The 20,264-nt window shown below is 35.6% G+C and overlaps 1 protein-coding gene across 2 annotated transcripts in view; it reads left to right on the top strand.

Annotated features, from left to right (window-relative positions):
- Positions 1-20,264, top strand: part of LOC148947803 (rhomboid-related protein 2-like) — a 75,449-nt gene extending 55,185 nt beyond the window's left edge. For both annotated transcript variants that reach the window (XM_089095445.1, XM_089095444.1), the window contains exons 7-8: positions 10,576-10,692; positions 13,560-20,264. In XM_089095445.1, coding sequence (XP_088951571.1) covers positions 10,576-10,692; positions 13,560-13,787 — 345 coding nt within the window. In that variant the 3' untranslated portion in view covers positions 13,788-20,264. The remainder of the gene's footprint in view (positions 1-10,575; positions 10,693-13,559) is intronic.

Raw genomic sequence — 20,264 nt, forward strand, 5'->3', positions numbered from 1 at the left:
AAAAAAATTAAACAGCACTAGCACCCTTACTTCAACGAAGTTCAACCAGACTGATAGATAATGTGAGGTGAGTCATTACTAGTCATTACTAATGAGTGAGGATTTTTTAAAGTATTGTGTGGCTGTTTTTTTTATTGGTCGTATTTTAATGTAAGTTTCTCTTTTATATTTTCATTTGTGCCATGGCAAGGACGGCACTTGGACATAGGGTCGAAATACTCCTTTAAAGTTTTGAATTCCACTGTTATACTGAAAAAAATCCCCTATAGTTCTACTTGTTATTTTTTGTTTAAAATGTTGAGGGGGATAAACAAAATAAATTCACACTGTGTGCATGCTGGCTGTTAGAAGGGTGCAATAGCAATATCTTAGGAACGGCTGAGGGTACTAAGTTGAAACTTTCAGGGCATGTTGAGGTGGATGTTGGAAAGTATTGGAGGATATAGGCCCCCTCCTTCGTTCTTTTTAGATGCCCCCTTTATACTGATCAAAGTTTTACGATATCCGCTTTGTTCAAAATAATCAAAAAATTTAACAACTATGCCTCCGCGGACGTCATGCCCCCCTACAGTCTCAGGGGAAAAGGTTTTAAGCTATGCAATTGGTTCATTGTTTACAGTAAGGATTTATCATTATAAAGTGGGGAGAATGTTTAATCCTGGGTGTTTCTGAAAAGACTAAGGGTAGTAAGGTGGAACTTCGTCGAATGTTGAGGAGAATGTTGAACGAAATCAAAAGATATATTCTGCATTCCTTTTATCAAAAGGGCATATCTGAGATTTCTTAGGAATGGCTAATGGTATTTGTTTGAAACTATCAGGGTCACTATCACTGCGACTGTGAGTACTTGAGAATGCGAATGCAAATATTTAAGATAAGTTAATTTTTGCCTGCTTACAAACATGTAATAACAAGCGGAGTAAATAAATGAAAAAAGAGAAAATAGAAAAATTCAACGTTTAAATGATAGAAATACAAAGCACATAACAACTCAAGAGCAGATAGATACTCTAAACAAGCCTCGTATTTACTAAATGGCAAAAACTGAAAAAAATGATTTAGGTTTCTCTTGAACATCTCACAACCTAGAAAGCTACCAACAGAAAAAGGATCGGGATCTGAATATTTTTGGCAAAACATGACTGTTCTTAAAATACAGCGGAAAACTTAACAGAAACTTCAAATAATGGTAAAACCCTGATCAGACCTTGAATTGTTCCCTCTTTGATGAGGAATGTCATCGGGGCGAGATATTTAGCGCGTGTGGGATAGCCATGGCGGAATACAGTTTAGAATGTAGACGCTTCTTATAACTATACTTGAGCGCAGCAAGTTTAGCGTAGTTCGAGCGGAAAACAGCTACAGCGTGGTTCAGTGAGTACCTTCGAGTACTTGGCTTATCTTGGACATAAACAAGGCCAATGTATTTCAGCGAAGTGAACTGTTTTTTTGTTTTTTTTTGCTGTACCGGCAACAACAACAGATAAAGAAACAGTAACTTTTCCGTGAATATTTTAAACAAGGAATTCAGTTTTTACAGTGTTTACTGTAAGCCCCAAATAAATATAACCCGAGATCAATGAATCCCGGTTAACCTGCAACGCCGATAGACTAGAACTAATCAATACAACATTATCAGTGTAGCAAATACATAAATTCGCAATACATAATTATGCAGGGTTTTCTGACGCCTTAGCTTTAGAAAAACACACTTTAAAAGGCAGTGAACAAACCCACAGTGTAAAAGTTCACGGAAAGATGATTGTCTATTGTCTGAAACACATTTACGTGTAAATTTAGGAAGAATCAGGCAATTTTAAAATCTTACTTAGGACACTAGGAATTGTAATAGGGCGATAACTACTGCACAAGTTAGCATTTTGTCTTTTTTCTGGATATTCGTCATAACCCCGGAATCAAGTAAGGTTGGCACTTGACATGTATCAATATACATCTGATATAACAGTGTGAGATGTACAATCGATAAAGCATTGATATTTTGGAAATGATGTGGTGTTAATAGTCCCCGAAGTCGCGCCACGCCGACATGACGGCGGCGAATGTGTGATTTATTATCGGCGGCGCGCCAATTTTTCTGATTAAAAATAATAATAAAAATTCCACTTCACCAAGCACGTTCACCCTCAACTTGATTTTAATAAGGATTTTCAAATGGTTGAATAAAAACATACAAGAACAATATGACAAAACAGGAATTTGTTGGGCCGTGCGGAAAGTGTTTATGTTCACCGTCGATCAGACCAAGTAGAATTCTCATTTTTAGCCACTAGACCCTGGGAAACCTATGTTGTGTTTATGTTTAACATCGCATTGTTCCTATAAAATCCCGTGTTTAGTCATTTTCTTCTTGTTAATGATTTGGGCTAATGTGTGTATAACTTTCAAATTTTGAAGTTCAAACATCTCCTGTTCATAAAATACATACGAAAAGGAAGTGAAAAAAAAAAACAACAAATAACAACATAAAAAAAACACTGTATACAAGTCAGATACCATTGCTTAACAACACAAAAATTTTAAATCAGCGGTTACATCACTTCAGTTACAGTTGATGTAACAAAAGTGAGTTTGTTCACTCTGCTTGGAGCCATTGATCTTTTTGCTGTCACTATCAGTCCTGTCGTGCTAAAAAGCTGTTTAGCTGGGGCACTTGTGGCTGGTACAGCCAGAACTTGATGAGCGTAAACTGCCACTCGTGGGATCTGATACTAGTATTGGACCTTGGGGTCCCACAGAATGCCGCAAATGGGATTCTTCTTTGTATCTACTGAAATAAGTTGTTTTTATAAGGGAGAACTAACCTGCACCTTTTCTATAGGGCCCCTGCGCCCTACACTACAGGGGAAACTAAACTCCATCTTTACCCTCTTTTCTTATCAACACGGAATAGCCCTACAAAATTCTTTCCTGAAAGAAGTGGTCAAGTTATAAAGTTTCAAGTCAAACTTTAAGGCTACTTCAACTTCAGTGTTTTCTGCTCACCGTGCAAAAAAAAGCTCTAGCTCTAGCTCTTTTCCCGATTAATTAAAAAAAACTTTTTCCTCAAAATAAGTTTTTCAAAGAAAAGTAAAGAACTCCATTAGCCAAAAAATGAGCAAAAATAAAATCATATAATCTACCAGGCACGAAACTACCACGTATCATAATCTATAAGTAAATGAAACCTGAAACGAACAGAAATCAGAATTAATTATTAAGTTAAGCTGAAAACGAGCAGAAATTAACATAAGTTGGGCTCAAAACCCCTATGCCTTCCCAATACCAGAACATAATTTGCACTGAACTGAAAAAATATAAATGTTTTTAATTTTATAAATTTAATAAACCGAATAATATTAACATTTTGATTACTAGATATCTGTACATGTATATTAAACTGACAATGCACATTCATTTGTATTTTTTTCAGTAAATTGCAAAATTTGTTTTGGCCTTGGGAAGGCATAGAGGTTTTGAGCCCAACTTATGTTAATTTCTGCTCGTTTTGAGTTTGACTCGGTTATTTATTGTAATTTCTGTTCGTTTTAGGTTTCATTTATTTATCGATGCTGATTTGTGGTAGTTTCACGATTGGTAGATTATTTGATTTTATTTTTGCTCATTTTTTGTTAAATGGAGTTCTTTACTTTTCGTTGAAAAATTTTTTTTGTGGAAAAAGGTTTTTTAATTAATTTCTGTTCGTTTTATATTGACATAGTCTTTTCAGGGAAAGAGAAAATAATATTTTAAATCTTTTTGTTTTTTAAGAATTTATAGTTTGGCCTGTTATTTATATGCTGGAAAAAAATTTTCAGCAACTTTTAACAACCTAGGCCCTTTTAAAAATCTGGACACAAATGTTAGTGTTTAATTTAGTTTTATATCTCTTCTTGTTGACCTTAAATATAAAACTTGATATCATTCGCCAAAAAAATCTTTTTACTTTCTGTCAAAGGTTGCAAAAGCTTACACTCTTTTGATTTGTTTCAATTGTAAGAGCAGCAACAGGCCTAAAAGTCAGAAAATAATACACTCGAACATCCCAAGAACAGTCTTTATTGAGATACTTCTGAGATGGCTTATTGAGAATTACCATTAACACAGTGCATTTTGATTTAATCTTAAGGCAACATTTAATTTTTAAAAATAAAGGCAAATGGGAGGGTGGGCGTGGGAGGGCGATTAGTTTCCCTCCAATTACTTCCGACTATTAAAAAGGGCACTAGCCCTTTCAACTTCCAATTGAATGACCCCCTTTTGAAGTTTCTACAACATCGCTTTCTATAAAAACGTTATATGCCCCCAGGGCATAACTTACAACCCTTGCCCCGAGGGCTCTGGGGGTGGAGGGGCTGTCATTATTAAAGACCTTATTTTCAAAACTTTCAACTACGTTGAATAAAATGACTATCACAAAATTTGATTGGATGTGTTTGGGGAAAAGGTTAGTGTGAGAGGGGGGTTAGTTGCCCTCAAAATCATTTTCGAGACTATTAAAATCATTTTCGAGACTATTTGAATTCCCAATCAAATGAGCCCTTTTTCAAGTTTCTACGACAAAGATTCCAATAAAAACTTATATGCCCCACAGGGCATAACTTATCACCCTTGCACCGAAGACTGTGAGGGGAGTGTCCAGCTCAAAGCTATAATTTCCTGAACTTGCGTGGAACAAAATGACTATCTCAAAATTTTGATTTTGTTGCCTTCCAATCACTTTCGACTATTAAAAAGGGCACTAGCCATTTCAATTTCCAATTGAACAAGCCCCCTTTCAAGTTTCTACGACAACGTGTTCTATAAAAACCTTATATGCCCCCACGGAATAACTTACAACCCTTGCCCTGAGGGTTGTGAGGGAGTGTCCGCCTCAAAAACACAATTTCTATCTGGAAATCAACTACGCTGAACAAAATGGTTATCTCAAAATTTTGATTGGGTGGGTTTCGGGAAATGTTGGGGGTGGAAGGGGTGTTAGTTGCCTTCCAATCACTTTCGACTATTAAAAAGGGCACAAGCTACTCGAATTTCCAATTGAATGAGCCCTTTCCGAAGTTTCTACGACAACGTCATCGATACGAAGTGCCCTGGTCTAAAGGAAAAAAAATAGTACATTGTTCCAACATAGTTTTTATATGCCCCCAGGGCACAGCTTACAACCCTTGCCCTTTGGGTTGTGGGGGAGTGACCTCCTCAGAACATATTTTCTATCTGGAAATCAACTAAACAGAAAAAAATGACTATCTTAAAATTTTTATCGCATGTGTTTCGGAAAATGGTGGGTGTGAGGGGGGTGTTGGTTGCCCTGCAATCACTGTCGACTATAAAAAAGGGCACAAGCCACTCCAATTTCCAATTGATTGAGCCCTTTTCGAAGTTTCTACGACAACTTCTTCAATACGAAGTGCCCTGATCTAAAGGGAAAAAAAAGAAATAATACGTTGTGCCAACATCGTTCTTATATGCCCCGTGGGCATAACTTTAAACCCTTGCCCTGAGGGTTGTGGGGGAGTAACCTCCTCAAAAACATATTTTCTATCTGGAAATCAATTACGCTGAACAAAATGGCTATCTCCAAATTTTGATTGGATGTGTTTGGCGAAAAGGTGGGTGTGGGAGGGGTGTTAGTTACCCTCCAACCCCTTTTGGTTAACAACAAGGGCACGAGCTCCTCCTATTTTCATTTGAATGTGCCCTTTTCGAAGTTTCTACGAAAACTCCTCCAATGCGCAGTTCCCTCGTCTGGAAAAAAAATAATACATCGTGGCCAAAGCGCCTTGTACTTAGGCAACCCTATCGTGCTGAATATGATAACATCCTGAATTGCCCAATGCTCTTTTACCTACCTCTTTCATCCGAAAAGTCAGAAAGAAAAATGAACCGAATTTCAAAGTGGAGGGTAGAATCTTTGTTTCAAGAAAAATTTCTTTTTCTTCTTCCTACGAACCGATATACATGGCGAGCCGAAGGTGACAGTATTTATTCTTAAGAAACATATTAGCTGGGATGACGGTTGAAGCCCGGAGGTCAATATCGATAAGAAAAAAAGAGAGAGAAAATTAAAAAAAACGGCGGCGTATTAGTGACGCCGCCGCCGATAGAATTAGCGGCGGCGTCAGCGCGCGGATGCAAGCTCGGCTGCGCGCCACTGACTTTTCGGCGCGGCTTCGGGGTCTAGGTGCTATGCTGTTAAGACTGGGTACTTTACCAAGTTTAAGGACCCGAATCACGCGCTTGATATCACACGTGTTTGCGCAACAGTGGGTCTAGCCTAGCTCTTAACTTAGCATCACTTTATCTTTCTACATTTAAATCACGAGAATAAAACACCGGAGTAGTAGAGGAACCACTGATCTTCAGAAATGCCAACACCCGACTTGCTACAACCGCTCCGCCTGTTTCTACATTTTTTCCAAATAAGGTTTGGATTCTTGGGGGCCTCGGTGGAAGAACGCTCTGTATCACTTGCTTTGGGGTCATTGACATGTTCAGTATAATCTTTCTATGTTTCTATAAGCCTGAAAAACAATCCTGACTCTTGGTTTATCACAGTCGCCCTAAATACGATACCACAGCTTGGAATGTCTTTTGGCTGTGCCTGTACGGGAATCCTGACTCTAATTAAACCCATGAATACCGTGTTTTGGAAACTGGGATGGAAGCTTTCTCCCTATACTTCATAGCCTGTACTATTTCAGCAGCATAAATATCAAGACTAGTGCTATCGTCATGATACCATGAAGTAAAAGCTGGAACGGAGCTTTTTCATTCTGCTTATTATCACGCCATATGTGTAACGATAAAGACTGCGTGTATAGCGAAGATTTGTGACTGCGATTATGACTACTTGTGACTGCAATCAACTGTGACTACTTATGAATTCCGCTACAACTACTTGTGAATGGGACTTCGATTACTTGTAACTGCAACTACTTGCGACTGTGACAATGAGTTTGACCGTCACTACCCGTATCTGCGACTGGAATTACTTTTGACTTTGACCACCTGTAACTGTGACTACTTGCGACTACGACTATTTGTGACTGCGACTAAGGCTTCTAGCGATAGCAACTATAACTGTTTGTGACTACGACAACTTGTGACAGAAACTACTTGTGACCGTGACAACTTGTGACCGTGACTACGAACGACTATGACAACTTTTGACTGCGATTACGTGAGACTGCTACTGTGGCTACTTGCGACTGTGACTGCTTGTAACTGCGACTGAGATTATTTTTGACTGTCCTTCAAATGTGACAACTTGTGACTGCGACTGCTACTACTAGTAATGCTATTGTTACTGTGACTGCAAATAGTACTGCTACTTCTACTACTAGAATTATTGGACTAAATTAAAAGAGTTTAAGTACATCCTGCTTGTCAAAATGGTATAGTGCATCCAGGTTGTCAAAAGGGCTTGTCTGCTATGTGTCATGAATTACTAAGGCTATTTAGATGAAAATTTCAGAGAAAGCTAAGGGGAATGTTTCACCAAAGTAAAAGACGGTAAGTGCATCTAAGTTACCAAAAATGCTGTGAAGCGGCCAGTCTGTCAAAACGGCATGTCTTCAATATTTTAAAAACAGTTAAGGAAGAACATTAAGTTGAAGCTTTCAGAGAATGTTGAGGGAATGAGAGAATGTACTGAACTTGGAAACACTATATGCATCCCGGTTGTCAATTGGCGATGGTACAATATCTCGGGAATGACTAAGATTATTGAGTTGATACTTTCAGGAAATGCCGATTGGGATGTTGAGCTGAAGCGAAAGACACCGTAAGCATCAAAGTTTTCAAAATGTCATGTCTACAATATCTCAGGAACAGTTTAAGTTGAAAATTTTAGAGATCGTTGAGGGACCTGTTGAATTCAATCAAAATATAACTATGTACATTCTGGTTGTCAAAAGGACGTATCTGTAGTTGAAATTGTCAGGAATGTTGAGAAGACTGTTGAAGTATATTAAGTTTGAGCTTCCAGGGAGTGTTGAGAGAGTTTTGTTAGACTAACCAAAAAACTCAACATGCACCCAGGTTATCAAAAAGGCTTATATGCAATATCGTTGCATCCGTGGGAGGGGGCAACTGTCCACCTAGGTTTTTCGTCCCTCTTCCCCCAGAATTACAAAATACCTTTTTTTGCCATTTTCGTTGAAAAATAACCTTTTTATATTTTCACTAAAAGTGAAAATATAAATTGTTACTTTTGGAAAACAATTTTGCCGCCCCTCCCCTACATTTTTGTGAACTAACGCCCGTATAACGCCGTATCTATTGAGCATACAAATAACAAAAGGTAAAAACACGAAGAATTATTTTAAGACAAAGAAATTTTTTTCTAAATGAAAATTTCGGCTTTTATATTCGAGGATAATGTCGAATATAAAGATTGCAGAGACTGCCATAGATGAATAAATAAATCCGAATAAATAAATAAAATTGAATAATGAAACGAACAAAAATTAGCGCAAACAGAAGATTGGCCATTAACCCCCTGCCCTCCTCTGACCGTAAAAGTTATAAAGCCTATTTCGTCGTTGGCGCCTTACTGAAAACAAAATATATTATAAAAAATGTTTTAGATTTAGAAAAAAAAAGGTTTAATAACATATTGAATTGCTTAGATTTCCAGGAATAAACACCATTATGTATAATAAATGTTTCGTTTATTTGCATTGATTCCTTCCATTCATCTTGATGATTATAGTAATTGGTTTTTATTTTTCGTCGATGTTTTCAAAGATTTAAGCTCACTGTTCATATCACTCACTCACTTTACATATAGTTTTCAATAAACCGCAAATGACGCGATAGGCTTTATGATTTTCACGCTTAGGGGAGGGGGAAAGGGACAATAGCCAATCTCCAAGTTTGACACGTGGATTCAATTTAATTTTTACTTGTTTGATATGATTTTTTTTTTAGTTTCTGCTCGTTTTGGATTCTTTGAGAGTAATTTCTAGTGGTTTTAGGTTTGAATTATAATAGGACTCTATTTCTGTCCGTTTTAAGTTTAATATGGCTCTTTACTTTTCTTTCAAAAACTTCTTTTCAGAGAGTCTTTTTAAAATTAATAATTAAAAGAATGATAGGTTGCTTTCTTAATGACAAAGGTAGTTTGTTACCAAAATTTAAAAGAGACTGCAAAAGGATAGTAATCAGCCCACACAAAAGGCGTTGTGGGAATTATAGAAATGATTTGAATTCTATAGGCTAAAAGCACGAGGATATGCTGCCCCCTTTTTTTCGTTGTTCTTTTTTTACTTTTTAGCGCCAGGCGCAGTCTGTCCTCTGTGACTAACTTAGTTTGGCCCTAGGATGGATGGATGATAGACTATCTATCAACAAGTGAAAATTACATCATTTTTATACAATGCTGAAAAAGGCTTATACCAGCTTTGCCTCTCACTCAGACTATCTGTCTTGGCTTTTTCTTTAATTGGCCATGGATTGATAGCAATTTGATTTTAATTAAAAAATCAACGGACTCGGTTTCCTATTGAGTTGATTTTGAATTTGCTACATTCGGTTGTATTTGCTACATCCGGTTGTTTTGTTTGCTGTTTATACTAACCAGCCATTTTAAACATATGCTATTGAAATGAAGAAAAAATAATGGACCTAGAACAGACAATTATGGAACTTCAGATTAAATTACAGTAGAATATCTTACTAAAAGATTGTAAAAATAGCCGTAATGATTTGTGTGACTATTTAACGACGTACATTTAAGCCCTTTATTCCTATGCAGTTTCGAATGAAGACTACTTGTTAGATTTAGAAAATCAGTTCATAACTTTATCATTCAATTGTTTTCTTTGTTTTTCTTATTTTTTCTTTGTATTTCTAAATTCACAGGAAACAGGATAGCTTGTTAGGAGTGGGATTATGAGCATAAAAAATTAAGGAATCAACTTAGTATGCCAAAAATGAGCCATTGTTGACCTGTGTTGCATGCAAAGGCATAATTATTCGCAGGGCATCTTTTAGGCTAATTACTGAGAGTTTCACTCAGCTAACTCATCTAGCCTAGTCCTACTTTCAATAACATTCTATCTTAGCAGCTCCGCTGAAGGAAAACTGTTAATGAGATGAAACTAGTACCATTAGATTCCTCATTATTTTTTTCACTCATATTATAGACTCATGGGGTAGAGGGTAGCTTGTTAGTAGTGAGTTTATTAGCATAGAAAATTAAGGAACCAATTTAGTTTGCCAAAAATGAGCCATTGTTGACCTGTGTTGCATGGAAAGGCATAATTCTTCTCAGGGCATCATTTAGTCTAATTACTGAGAGTTCCATTCAGCTAACTCAACTAGCCTAGTCCTACTTTCTATAACATTCTATCTTAGCGGCTCAGCTGAAGGAAACCTGTTAATGAGATTAAATTAGAACCATTAGATTCCTTATTATTTGCTCTTTCAAATTAACATATTCGTGTTTTTTACAATGTCTAATGCAGTTTCGAATGAATACTCCTAACAGATTTAGCAAATCAGTTCATACCTTCTTTTGTTCAGTTTATTGCTTTATTTATCTTTTTTCCTCTTATTACCATTTTTCTCTTTTAGAATTGGAACGAGCTAGAGTTTGCACCTGTAAGATTGGCTGCTTTTTTGATATTTTTTTGTGTTGATTTGGGTGTTGCTGTCTACACTAGATATACCCTACCACCTGGTGCTACAAAGGTAAGACTGATTTTTTTTAGGGGGGGGGGGGCATAAAACTTAGCAGTGTAAATTCTATTAATGTATAATAAATGATTAATTTGCATTAATCATTTGACCTTGATTATCATATAGACCTTGCCCGCAATGCTTACTAAAATTTAATTAATATTATTTAAAATTATTGGAGGAAGTGAATGAGCTCCGTGCTTCACTAAAGGGTTTATGTTTAGGTAGCTATTAAGCGTGAGTAAAGTAAGGAATTGTTTTTTTAAGGAATTGGGGGGGGGGGGTGCGAATGTTAGGGACTGCTTAAGAGTGAAGCAGTGTGAATTTTTTTCTTGCTGATAGAGTTTTTGAGTGAGCTTGGTTGTAAAGATATAGATTACATTGAATCTCTATATTGGGTTGTTTGGTTAAGAGGAGTGAAGGCATATTGTGACGTGGAAGGAAAATATATTTAATGTGCTGTATTTTTTGTCCATTTTTTGTAATAGGATATGTGACAAGCTTAAGCTTTTTTTCTTTTATGTCTGTTTAGCAATAATAAAAAAAGGGAAAAAATAACCTTTTATTGCAATATTTCGATTATCGTCAGTAGAAGGGTATCATTGGTGCTTTGATAGGTGTGTTATGTGGATCAAAAACTGCTTGTCACACTGAGAGTAAAGCGTTAACCCATGCCTTGCTCTCAAAATCTGAATCAGACTAGAATTAACTTTAGTTCGATTGACAGAGAGACAGGTTTAATTCAACATAACAGCATCGTTTTTTTTTTTTTTTTTTTTTTTTTTTTTTTTTTTTTTGCAACAAATGATCCTTATAATGTAACCAAAATAATCAACTTCTACTAAACAGCTCTGCAGAATCATTAGCATTTGAATCTAAATTCAAATTAAACTTTACATCTTAGTTTTTAAGTTTTTTGAAAGTAAACATATTTTGTTCTCAAACTTTTTTATTCATTTTCGATAAACAGCAAAGGTCAGGTGCGTTGCAGTGCCCAAAAGACTCTCCAAAAAGGACCCTTTTTTACAAGGGTCCTAAGCACTAACATTGTGGAAAATAAAAGTAAGAGTCAGGTTATTAGCTGGTTTAGTTTTGAACCAAGAGTTAAGCAGTGTTGTATCCTATCGCCGTTTATATGTATTACTGTGATTGACTTTGCCCTAAGGAAAATAACAATCAAATAGGAATCAAATAGCGAGGTAGAAATCTCCTATACTTGTATTATGCAGATGATTTGAATGTCCTAGATAAAATATTAGCAAAATGAATGATTTTTTTAGGTTTTGAGAATTAATGGTGCAAGAAAAGATTTGAGAGTTAATTTTAAGAAGACTAAGTCGTTTAAATTAGGAACAAATTAAGGTGTAGAGGTGATGTTGGTTAGAAGGAAAATCGATCAAGCTGATAGCTTCACTTGCCATGGTAGCATTATTAGTAAAGATGGTGGATGCAGTAAAGATGTAAAGAGATCATTCGTAAAAATAATATTACCAGGATTTTGAATTTGAAAATACTATATCGAAATATTAACTTCTCTTATATGCTTTAAATCTAACAAGTTTAAGAAAAAAATATCGTCTCTCATTTCTGATGCATTTTCAAGTTTTGATAGTCAATGTAAAAATATACGAAAGTAAATTTTTATGTAAAAAGTTTTCACTTCTGTTTTTTTGAAATACCTGTGGTGCTTTTATATGCGTTCAAAATGTATTATGATAAATAATTTTGCAATAACTTAAATAAAAACCAATTAAACGGTGCTAAATTATTTAAAGAGCAATTAAAGAGTGATAAAATAAAAAATCGAAAGGGATGAGTAGAAGTCATGAGGAAGAATTGAAAGGAAACTGGAACTTCGTGGGAGGTAGTAACGAAAGAAGTGTTGAAAAGATCTTGATGGATGTGAAGCCTGCGCAGCTATGGTGGCCTCAGGTGAATTGGTGCTGCACTGAGTTGTTAGTGCTAGTAGTAGTAAGTGCTTCAGATCTAATGGAAAAACAAGATGACAGTAGTGTTTCGACTTAGGTTTGTGTCGTTAGATTTATTGTTGTCGAGTAAAAAATGGCTTTTTCGTAATAAAAATCAGACATTGAAAGACAGAAAAAAACTTTTAGCTGGTCTTTTCTCCTTCATATTCTTACGTTCTGGTAAACCTTATTTTCATCACTGCATTCGACGATAGACCCCGTTTGGATTTTAATTATTCCCTTGTTGTATTGGAACACGATGTCATATTGAAAATCGTTTCCTACCGGTTGAAATGCTGTTTTTGTAGTTCATTGATCTTACCACAATCGCAAGAGTTGACAAGCCAAAAAAAAACTATAGACCCCGGCTCAAGGACAAAACAAAAACCATCCTTTTTGGCCTCAGGCAAGAATTATTTGTAGTTTTCTAGCACATGATACCATATTCATCAATCTAGCCAGAGTTCCATACCTCCCTTGAAAATGGAGAGGTTAGATCCATTTTTTAATAAACTGGAATCGGCAGTAGGCTATAGGAAAATAGTAGTGAAGCTTCGCCGTCTCTGTCATAGAGGGATGGGAGGGGCTGAAGGACTTCTTGGACGGGACTTCGGGGATAGGAAACAGGAAAAAGTTAACTTTTTTACCAAAATTTATCAATTTTGGAATCAGAAATTAAATTCTCCCTCTATACTCAGTGATGGTCCCCATCCCAGTCTAGCGTGGAGTATCCTATTTTTCTGTCTTGCTCTTTAAACTTAGCAAAACCTCAGTTTTCCCAAAATTTGGTAAATTTTATCTTGACACCCGGTCCTTGTGTATTCCCGAAAGCTATTTCTCAAGTGACTTTCGAATGATCCTATTGTTTACTCCCTGTTGATGTGTTTGTAAAATATATCTGATATATTACAGGTGGGTTATGCAGCTCATTTAGCTGGAGCTATTGCAGGACTTCTTGTTGGAATCAACGTTCTACGCAACGTTAGTATGGAACCATGGGAGAAATATTGCTGGTGGGTGTGCCTTTTCTTGTATTTCATCTTAATAGGAGCAGCTGTTGCATGGAATATTGCGTATGCAGATTATTTTCCACCTGAGGACACAGAACCGTTACAACCTGGTCATTGTAGGATCTATTGAATTTTTGCATGCTAATCTGGCGTCCTATGCGTTAAAGTTGTATCTCTGTGTTTTTTGGCCTAAATGCCAAAGGTCCCTCATTAGAAGTCGTAAAAAGACAGTTAAGTCTATATTGTTCTTTTTTTTCGTTTTTTTTTCCTTTTTGAAGCTTATTTTCTATCAGTAGCAAAGAGTATGAGAGATGAATAAAAGAGGGAAGTGTTCGTTATCACCTGAGACAAAAGAACAACAATACCCATTGCAACCTAGCCTCAGTAATCTCAATTGGTGGTGGAGTGGGGGGGGGCTGTAATTGTTAATGGAGTTAAGTAGCTTGAAATTTATCATAACCATTGAAGAAAACTTGTTGGACTTGATTAAATTTGCCTCAAAATCGGAAATTGAGCGGAACATTTATAAATGAATATTTTTGGAACTTGAATAGAAACTTTACATTCATAACGTATTAAGTCAAAATATGGATGGTAACTTGTTTTCGTAACTTTTTGACGCACCTCACCTCCCCCCATTCAAATTTTTTAAGTTCAAGCTTGCTAGTATGATAGAGCCTCGCACAAGGTTAACCTCTTGGGGGTGGTGGAATGGGAAGCTTATGAGAAGATTTTACCTGTACAGAAAAAAATTGTTAATAGGAATTTGCCAAAACTTTCAGAAACACCTGTCATTGAAATTCACAGTTTGATAAATTAGTTGTTTTTTTCTCTAATTCTACTGGGTAAAGTTGCACTGCTAGTTTTGAATGTTTTTTTAATAGGTTTTCAATTTGGGTGTGGGCGTCCCCCCTCTGTAAAATTACCGCCCAGCAAATCCCCCCGTCTTCCGGTGGAAAATCCTCCTCCGGAGAACTCCTCCCCATTTTCCTCAAACGTGTCCGATCAACATTTTGAGATAGCCATTTTATTCAAAATAGTCCAAAGGTCAAATAACCATGGCTTTGGATTTAACAAACCCCTTTCCAGCACCCGGGATAAGGGCCGTAAGCTATTGAAGCTGCCCATTGTTCAGATATAAGGTTTTTATGGGAAGGGTGGTCTTATAAACCTTGGAGGGGGCATATGTCTTAAATGGTCGATTTTATTACCAAAACATCCTTATATCGAGGAAAGAAATTGATATTTAATCTCTCTTGATTTCCGGGAATATTTCTGGTCTTTGCTGTTATTATGAATGCAAAGAGTGGCTTTAAACCTCAAAAGTAGCAGAATTTGTTCTGTATAGGAGGGGTGCTGCCCATTCTTCATCCCCAACCTTCTCCTCTTGGTCGTAGAAACTTCGGAGGATGCTCCTTCGATCGGAAATTAAGAGTTCTAGTCATTTTTTAGAAGTCGAAAGGGATTGAAGACCAACCAGCCCCTGTTTTAAAACTGGTTTTGATATCTGGTCCCTTTGTTACCCCTTAGGACATCTGATCGACATTTTGAGGTACCTATTTTGTACTTTCTCTGTATTTGCTCAATTGTGCGCGTGGGATAATTTTCCGTTGGGGTGGGGGTATTTTCCACGGAGGGAATTTTATGGGGGGCACTGGGTTCCATTCAGTTTATGTCAAAGTGCCGTAAATTTCTCTCTTACCACTTTCCCATACTTTTTGCAACAATATAGCAGCACTCTTGTCGATAACAATCAATTATTTCTTAAATTGATTATTAGTCAATTCATGCTCTGTTACATAATTTTCAATTTGGAACGCTTGAAAATATTTTATACATTAATTTTGTGAATCAGTTCAGTTCATGCGCCAGGATTTAAAAAAATGGTAATATCATAACAGAGCCGAAATAAGATTTGTTTTTCGATATTATAAGTCCTAAGTGGGTTGGATGGAATGGTTCTCTGAAATATTCCTGACCAAACTTAAGAGTTCCTTAAAATCCAGCCTTTAAAACCTAGGAGGGGTACTTTGGCGCATATTACCAGGCCGGTCGACCCTGTCCGGTTTCTGAACACCGTTGCTAAATGATAGCAAATCACGAATTTAAATTAATCCAGAATGGAAAGGATTGAACTGAAGGATTTGGGAATGTAATTGAATGTACAAAAGAGGTTTTAGCAACCATTTGAAGTTTGGATCTCCAAAAACGCACAAAATTCCCCAGTGAAATTATGTTACAATCAGTGCCTTATTCACTCTTTTATCGTAGTTTCTCAGAAAGCACATAGTGATGTTGCAGGGGGACAATCGCTTGAAATTTACCGTCCTTTGTTATAATTGAACTTCACGGTCATGTCCTCCTGATTTCTTTATAAACTTTTTAAATAAGAATAATAACAATTATTTTTGTTCCAACAATTTAGATATTCAGTTGACTCCAAGTGCAATTAAACTCTATTGGATAAATATCTAGAAGTCCCAAAAAATTTTAATTGTTATCCAGTTATAATCAGATCCAGTACTACCATACAAAGCTTGACCAGGGGACTATATCCACTTAAGTTTTTCATCTTGATTTTTCACCTTTATATCTGTAAATTTCTACCTCATTTAAAAAGCACTTTAAGAGAACAGCGTGGCAAATCTTTTTGGAATATTTGAATTCCTTCAGTATATCTCTAGGTTTTGGTAAAAAGCTGTCAAAATAACATAAGCTAGATCATACAGTAGAGAAATTTTTCTGTTAAAAACCAACTGTCGAACCTGGTTTTCAAATAGGCAATTTAAGAGGTAATTTGGGTCTTAGTTAAATTTTATCGTTCAGAAATTATTTAGTGATTTTTTAATTCTGAATCAGATGTTTCAGATTTGAATTTCAACCGTATTCTGATGTAAAAAGGATTCTGCTATTTCGATCATCATCGCAAGTAATGCATAATGGCTTTGCAATGTTCAAACTCAGCTTTCTAAAACTACAGTGAAAGAGCTGTTGCGCAATATTTACAACTGTAAAACATGCAAAGGTGCAAATAGGTTCAACCCATTAGGAGCAATGGGCTATAACATAAATTTTCCTTAGGATTAGGGTAAAAGATAATGCACTATAGCGTTTAGTAATTTTTCTACCAGCCTTCAAGCTAAAATTGAGAAATATTTTTTGTTTCCATTAGCCCTCCTCTTCCTGTTTGTAAATATGCTACATTTTTAGGAAAAATTTTGCTTCTTTTTATTGAAATTTTAGTGCTAGACTTTGGTTTAGTTTATGTAGGGCAGTGGTTCTCAAACTGTGGTATGCGTACCTCTTGGGAGTATGCAAACAATTTTAGGGGGTAGGCGGCCGGCCAACCAAAAATAAAACAACCCTTTAACTCTAGGACAGGCAATTTTATTTATATTAAATTTTAGGTAAATTAACTGAGAAGGGATACCTAAAATGTTTTGCGGGTAAAAAGGGGTACAGGGTCTAAATAAGTTTGAGAACCACTGGTTTAGTGTATAAATAGAGTTTTATAAGCTATAGTCACCTCTTTTATAGTGGATGTTTTTTTTTTTATTCCCGGCTCTCTTTTGGTTTTGGTACAAGTTTGTTATGTGATTTTTCTTTTATAGTCTTGCAGCTTTGGAGTTCAAAATTTCTATTTTGATGCATATTTTTTAAATTTCTACCTCCAATTCGGTGAATCATAAATAATGTGTTATAATATATTAATTATTTGTATTTGGTCTATGACCAAAAAGGATTGTATTTTAGGCCTAGAAGCCAGGATTTGCAGATGCATACCAGAGATCTCGCAAGTAATCTTAGGTTTAAGGGTACCTTTCTCTCATCTGCACAGGCATGAATATGACCTTTGAAAGTGAGAGGCTTGTCTTCTATTTGTAGAATAGTAAGAGTAATTTTATGGACAGTAAATATTATGTGGTAACCTACGGGCTACCGGTACTTGGAACTTTTTAATTTTACTTTTGACTTCAGATAGCTAGTTTTACAGCCTACTGTAATTCAAGAAGTATATAACGTTATAACGTCTCCACACTGAAGATTTTGTAAATTTTGTTACCCTGTGTATCCAGAGGGGGTCAGGGGGTTTTAACCCCCCCCCCCCCCTTCCGCTCCGAAATGTTCGTCTGACTCGTAAAAACGTAATAAATTAATATAAACAAATTTTTGATGCGTTTTTCAAATTTTTATTGTACGTCACCTCCAAAAAATTATTTTGTAAACCCCCCAGCCCTCGAAAAAAAAAAATCCTGGATACAAACCTGCTTGCATAGACAGCCCTACTTTCTAAATTTTAGTTACTGCAAAATAGATATCATCAATGGTCTATTCGCCAAAACCTCCCAAAACAAGCGTTCTTAATACTTAGCGTTTTACTGAGTATTTTAGCGAATCGTAATGCTTAGCGTTCTGGTAATAGGTATTTTTGTGTTTTATCGTAGCTCATGTGGTTTTATGTCAGTTCCCTATTTCTCATGGATATTATCTGCTGAACTCCAGGGTTCCAGAAAATCCTGACTGAGAAACTCTTATGTACAGTATAGTTCATATACTAGCAGAGCCAAGTCTCGATTAGTGAAATAAATAGTTTTGATTGGTTTTCTTCCTACATAAACGTTGTGTATAAGAACTTTTCTATATGTTTTTATGAGCTTTACTTAAAAGCGTTGTAAACCCGGTTCAATAAATCTAACTTTTAGTGCAGTCTAATAGTTCATTTCAACTTTAATTTCTTCAGAGTAAATGAAGTTAGGAAAAATATTGCACAGTTAAATATTTGTCCTTTATTTTACAGTAGGCCTTTTTTTTCTTTTTTTTTGTAGATGTACCACTTTGCTCTTGTGCATTCAGTTTAAATTTGTTTTAATTATTGCAAGTATAGCTAGTACCAAGGGCACCAACACACCACACATCCCTCCTCTCCTATAAGATTAAAATATTGCAAAATGTCGCAAAAAAAACCTTATTTTCTAAAATTTTGCTAACCTTTGCTTGCCTTGGGAAAAAGTAAAATCAGTATTCTTTGACAGCATAGATTTTATTTGTGTTGGATTTTAATTATGAAATGGGGTTTATGAATAATAAAAGCTATTTCTATAATCGAACCGCCCCTCCTGAAATTTCGAATCATTTAAAGTTGCTAAAGTTCCTATTAATAGCTTTTATAGTAGTTCAGAATATTCTTTATGGTCCTTCTACTTACTTTAAATGAAAAAATGTTCACACAGATGTGTGAACACATCTACATACTTTAGATTAGAAAATCAATTTGAAAATAAAACAAGCAATATTATTCTATCCCAAATAATTTTAATGCTAAAAATGGGTTTTTTACAGGAATATATTTCAAGGCTTGTCTTTTTGGGTCGATATAATCTAAAAAAAAAAAGGAAGACAAGTTGTACAGATAATGTAAGAAGTCACAAGGGAAACTTTAGTAATCTTGAATTTTCGCAAAGGAGAAAGGGTTTACAGGACGAAGACACCCCTCCCTGTTTTCGTGCCTGACAGTGCCTTGATAACTTCTTAATTTATTTTGAAAATTTAAACTAGCTTCCTTATTGTCATCAATTGGTGTCAACTATGATACATATTGACCGTCATACGCCAAAGGTCTCCAGTTTACAACGTCTCATTCTGTTGATTAAACTGTGTGTTTTGGGATTAGCTTCTTAATTAATACTTGTATAGTATTTCAAGTAATTAAGATTAATCCAATATCACCCAGTGAATGGCTTGGTTAAAATGTAATACTTTAAAAATGTATATATTTACTTAACTTAATATCAGGGTCCAGTTTTACGAGGATAAGAGCTGGTTGGAAGTCATCCATCCACGTTAAGCTGTGTTTTCACCCTAGATTTGTCCAAAGAAATTATGTTTTGTTTCCACCCTCCTCTTATCTATTATTTGTCGAATAGCTCCAGTTCAAATCTTTCTTGAGAACAGAATAAAGCTGGTTGGAGAAATCAACCTTTTTTTATGAGGAATGGGCTGTTAGGCTGAAGAGTATATGCCTCAAACATACCAGATGTAAATTTGATTAGCCCTATAAAAGAACTAGAGGAAACTGGTAAAGCAGATAATTTGATTCTTTTGATTTTACCATAGACCTGTCAGTGCTCTGGCAGAAAATTGGAAAGCATTTTGGCACTATCAGTCTAATTAGCTTTGAAAAAAATATCGTTAATCAAAATCCAATTGGGTTATAAATCCTTATTTTTGGGGTCTTTTCTTTCAAGCATAGAAAATATACAAAATCGTATATTTAGGGCTATATACAAGTAACCCACAAAGCGACTTGACACTAAAACCCAGAATAAACGAAAATTTGTCAGTCCATTTGAGTTCTAGATGGCTCAATTAATGGTTTGATCACTGATAAAGATGAACCTAGCTCTTTTTCTTTATTTCCGTCATTTTACTACCAGCGTACTATTAAAATTCATTCAGCTGCCATCATTTAAATTGTTTTCCCAAAAGAAGTGTAAAGACCGACTCATTTTTACTGTAACTACAACTGATTTTTTGTGCCTTAACTATCTTGTAACTACCATTATCACTCTTTTTATGTATTTTGCCCTTTATTTAAATATATTATTAA

This window comes from Artemia sp. Qi Xiang Cuo, chromosome 10, assembly GCF_049724085.1.
Source record: "Artemia sp. Qi Xiang Cuo chromosome 10, ASM4972408v1, whole genome shotgun sequence".
In the NCBI taxonomy this organism is placed as follows: Eukaryota; Metazoa; Arthropoda; class Branchiopoda; order Anostraca; family Artemiidae; genus Artemia; species Artemia sp. Qi Xiang Cuo.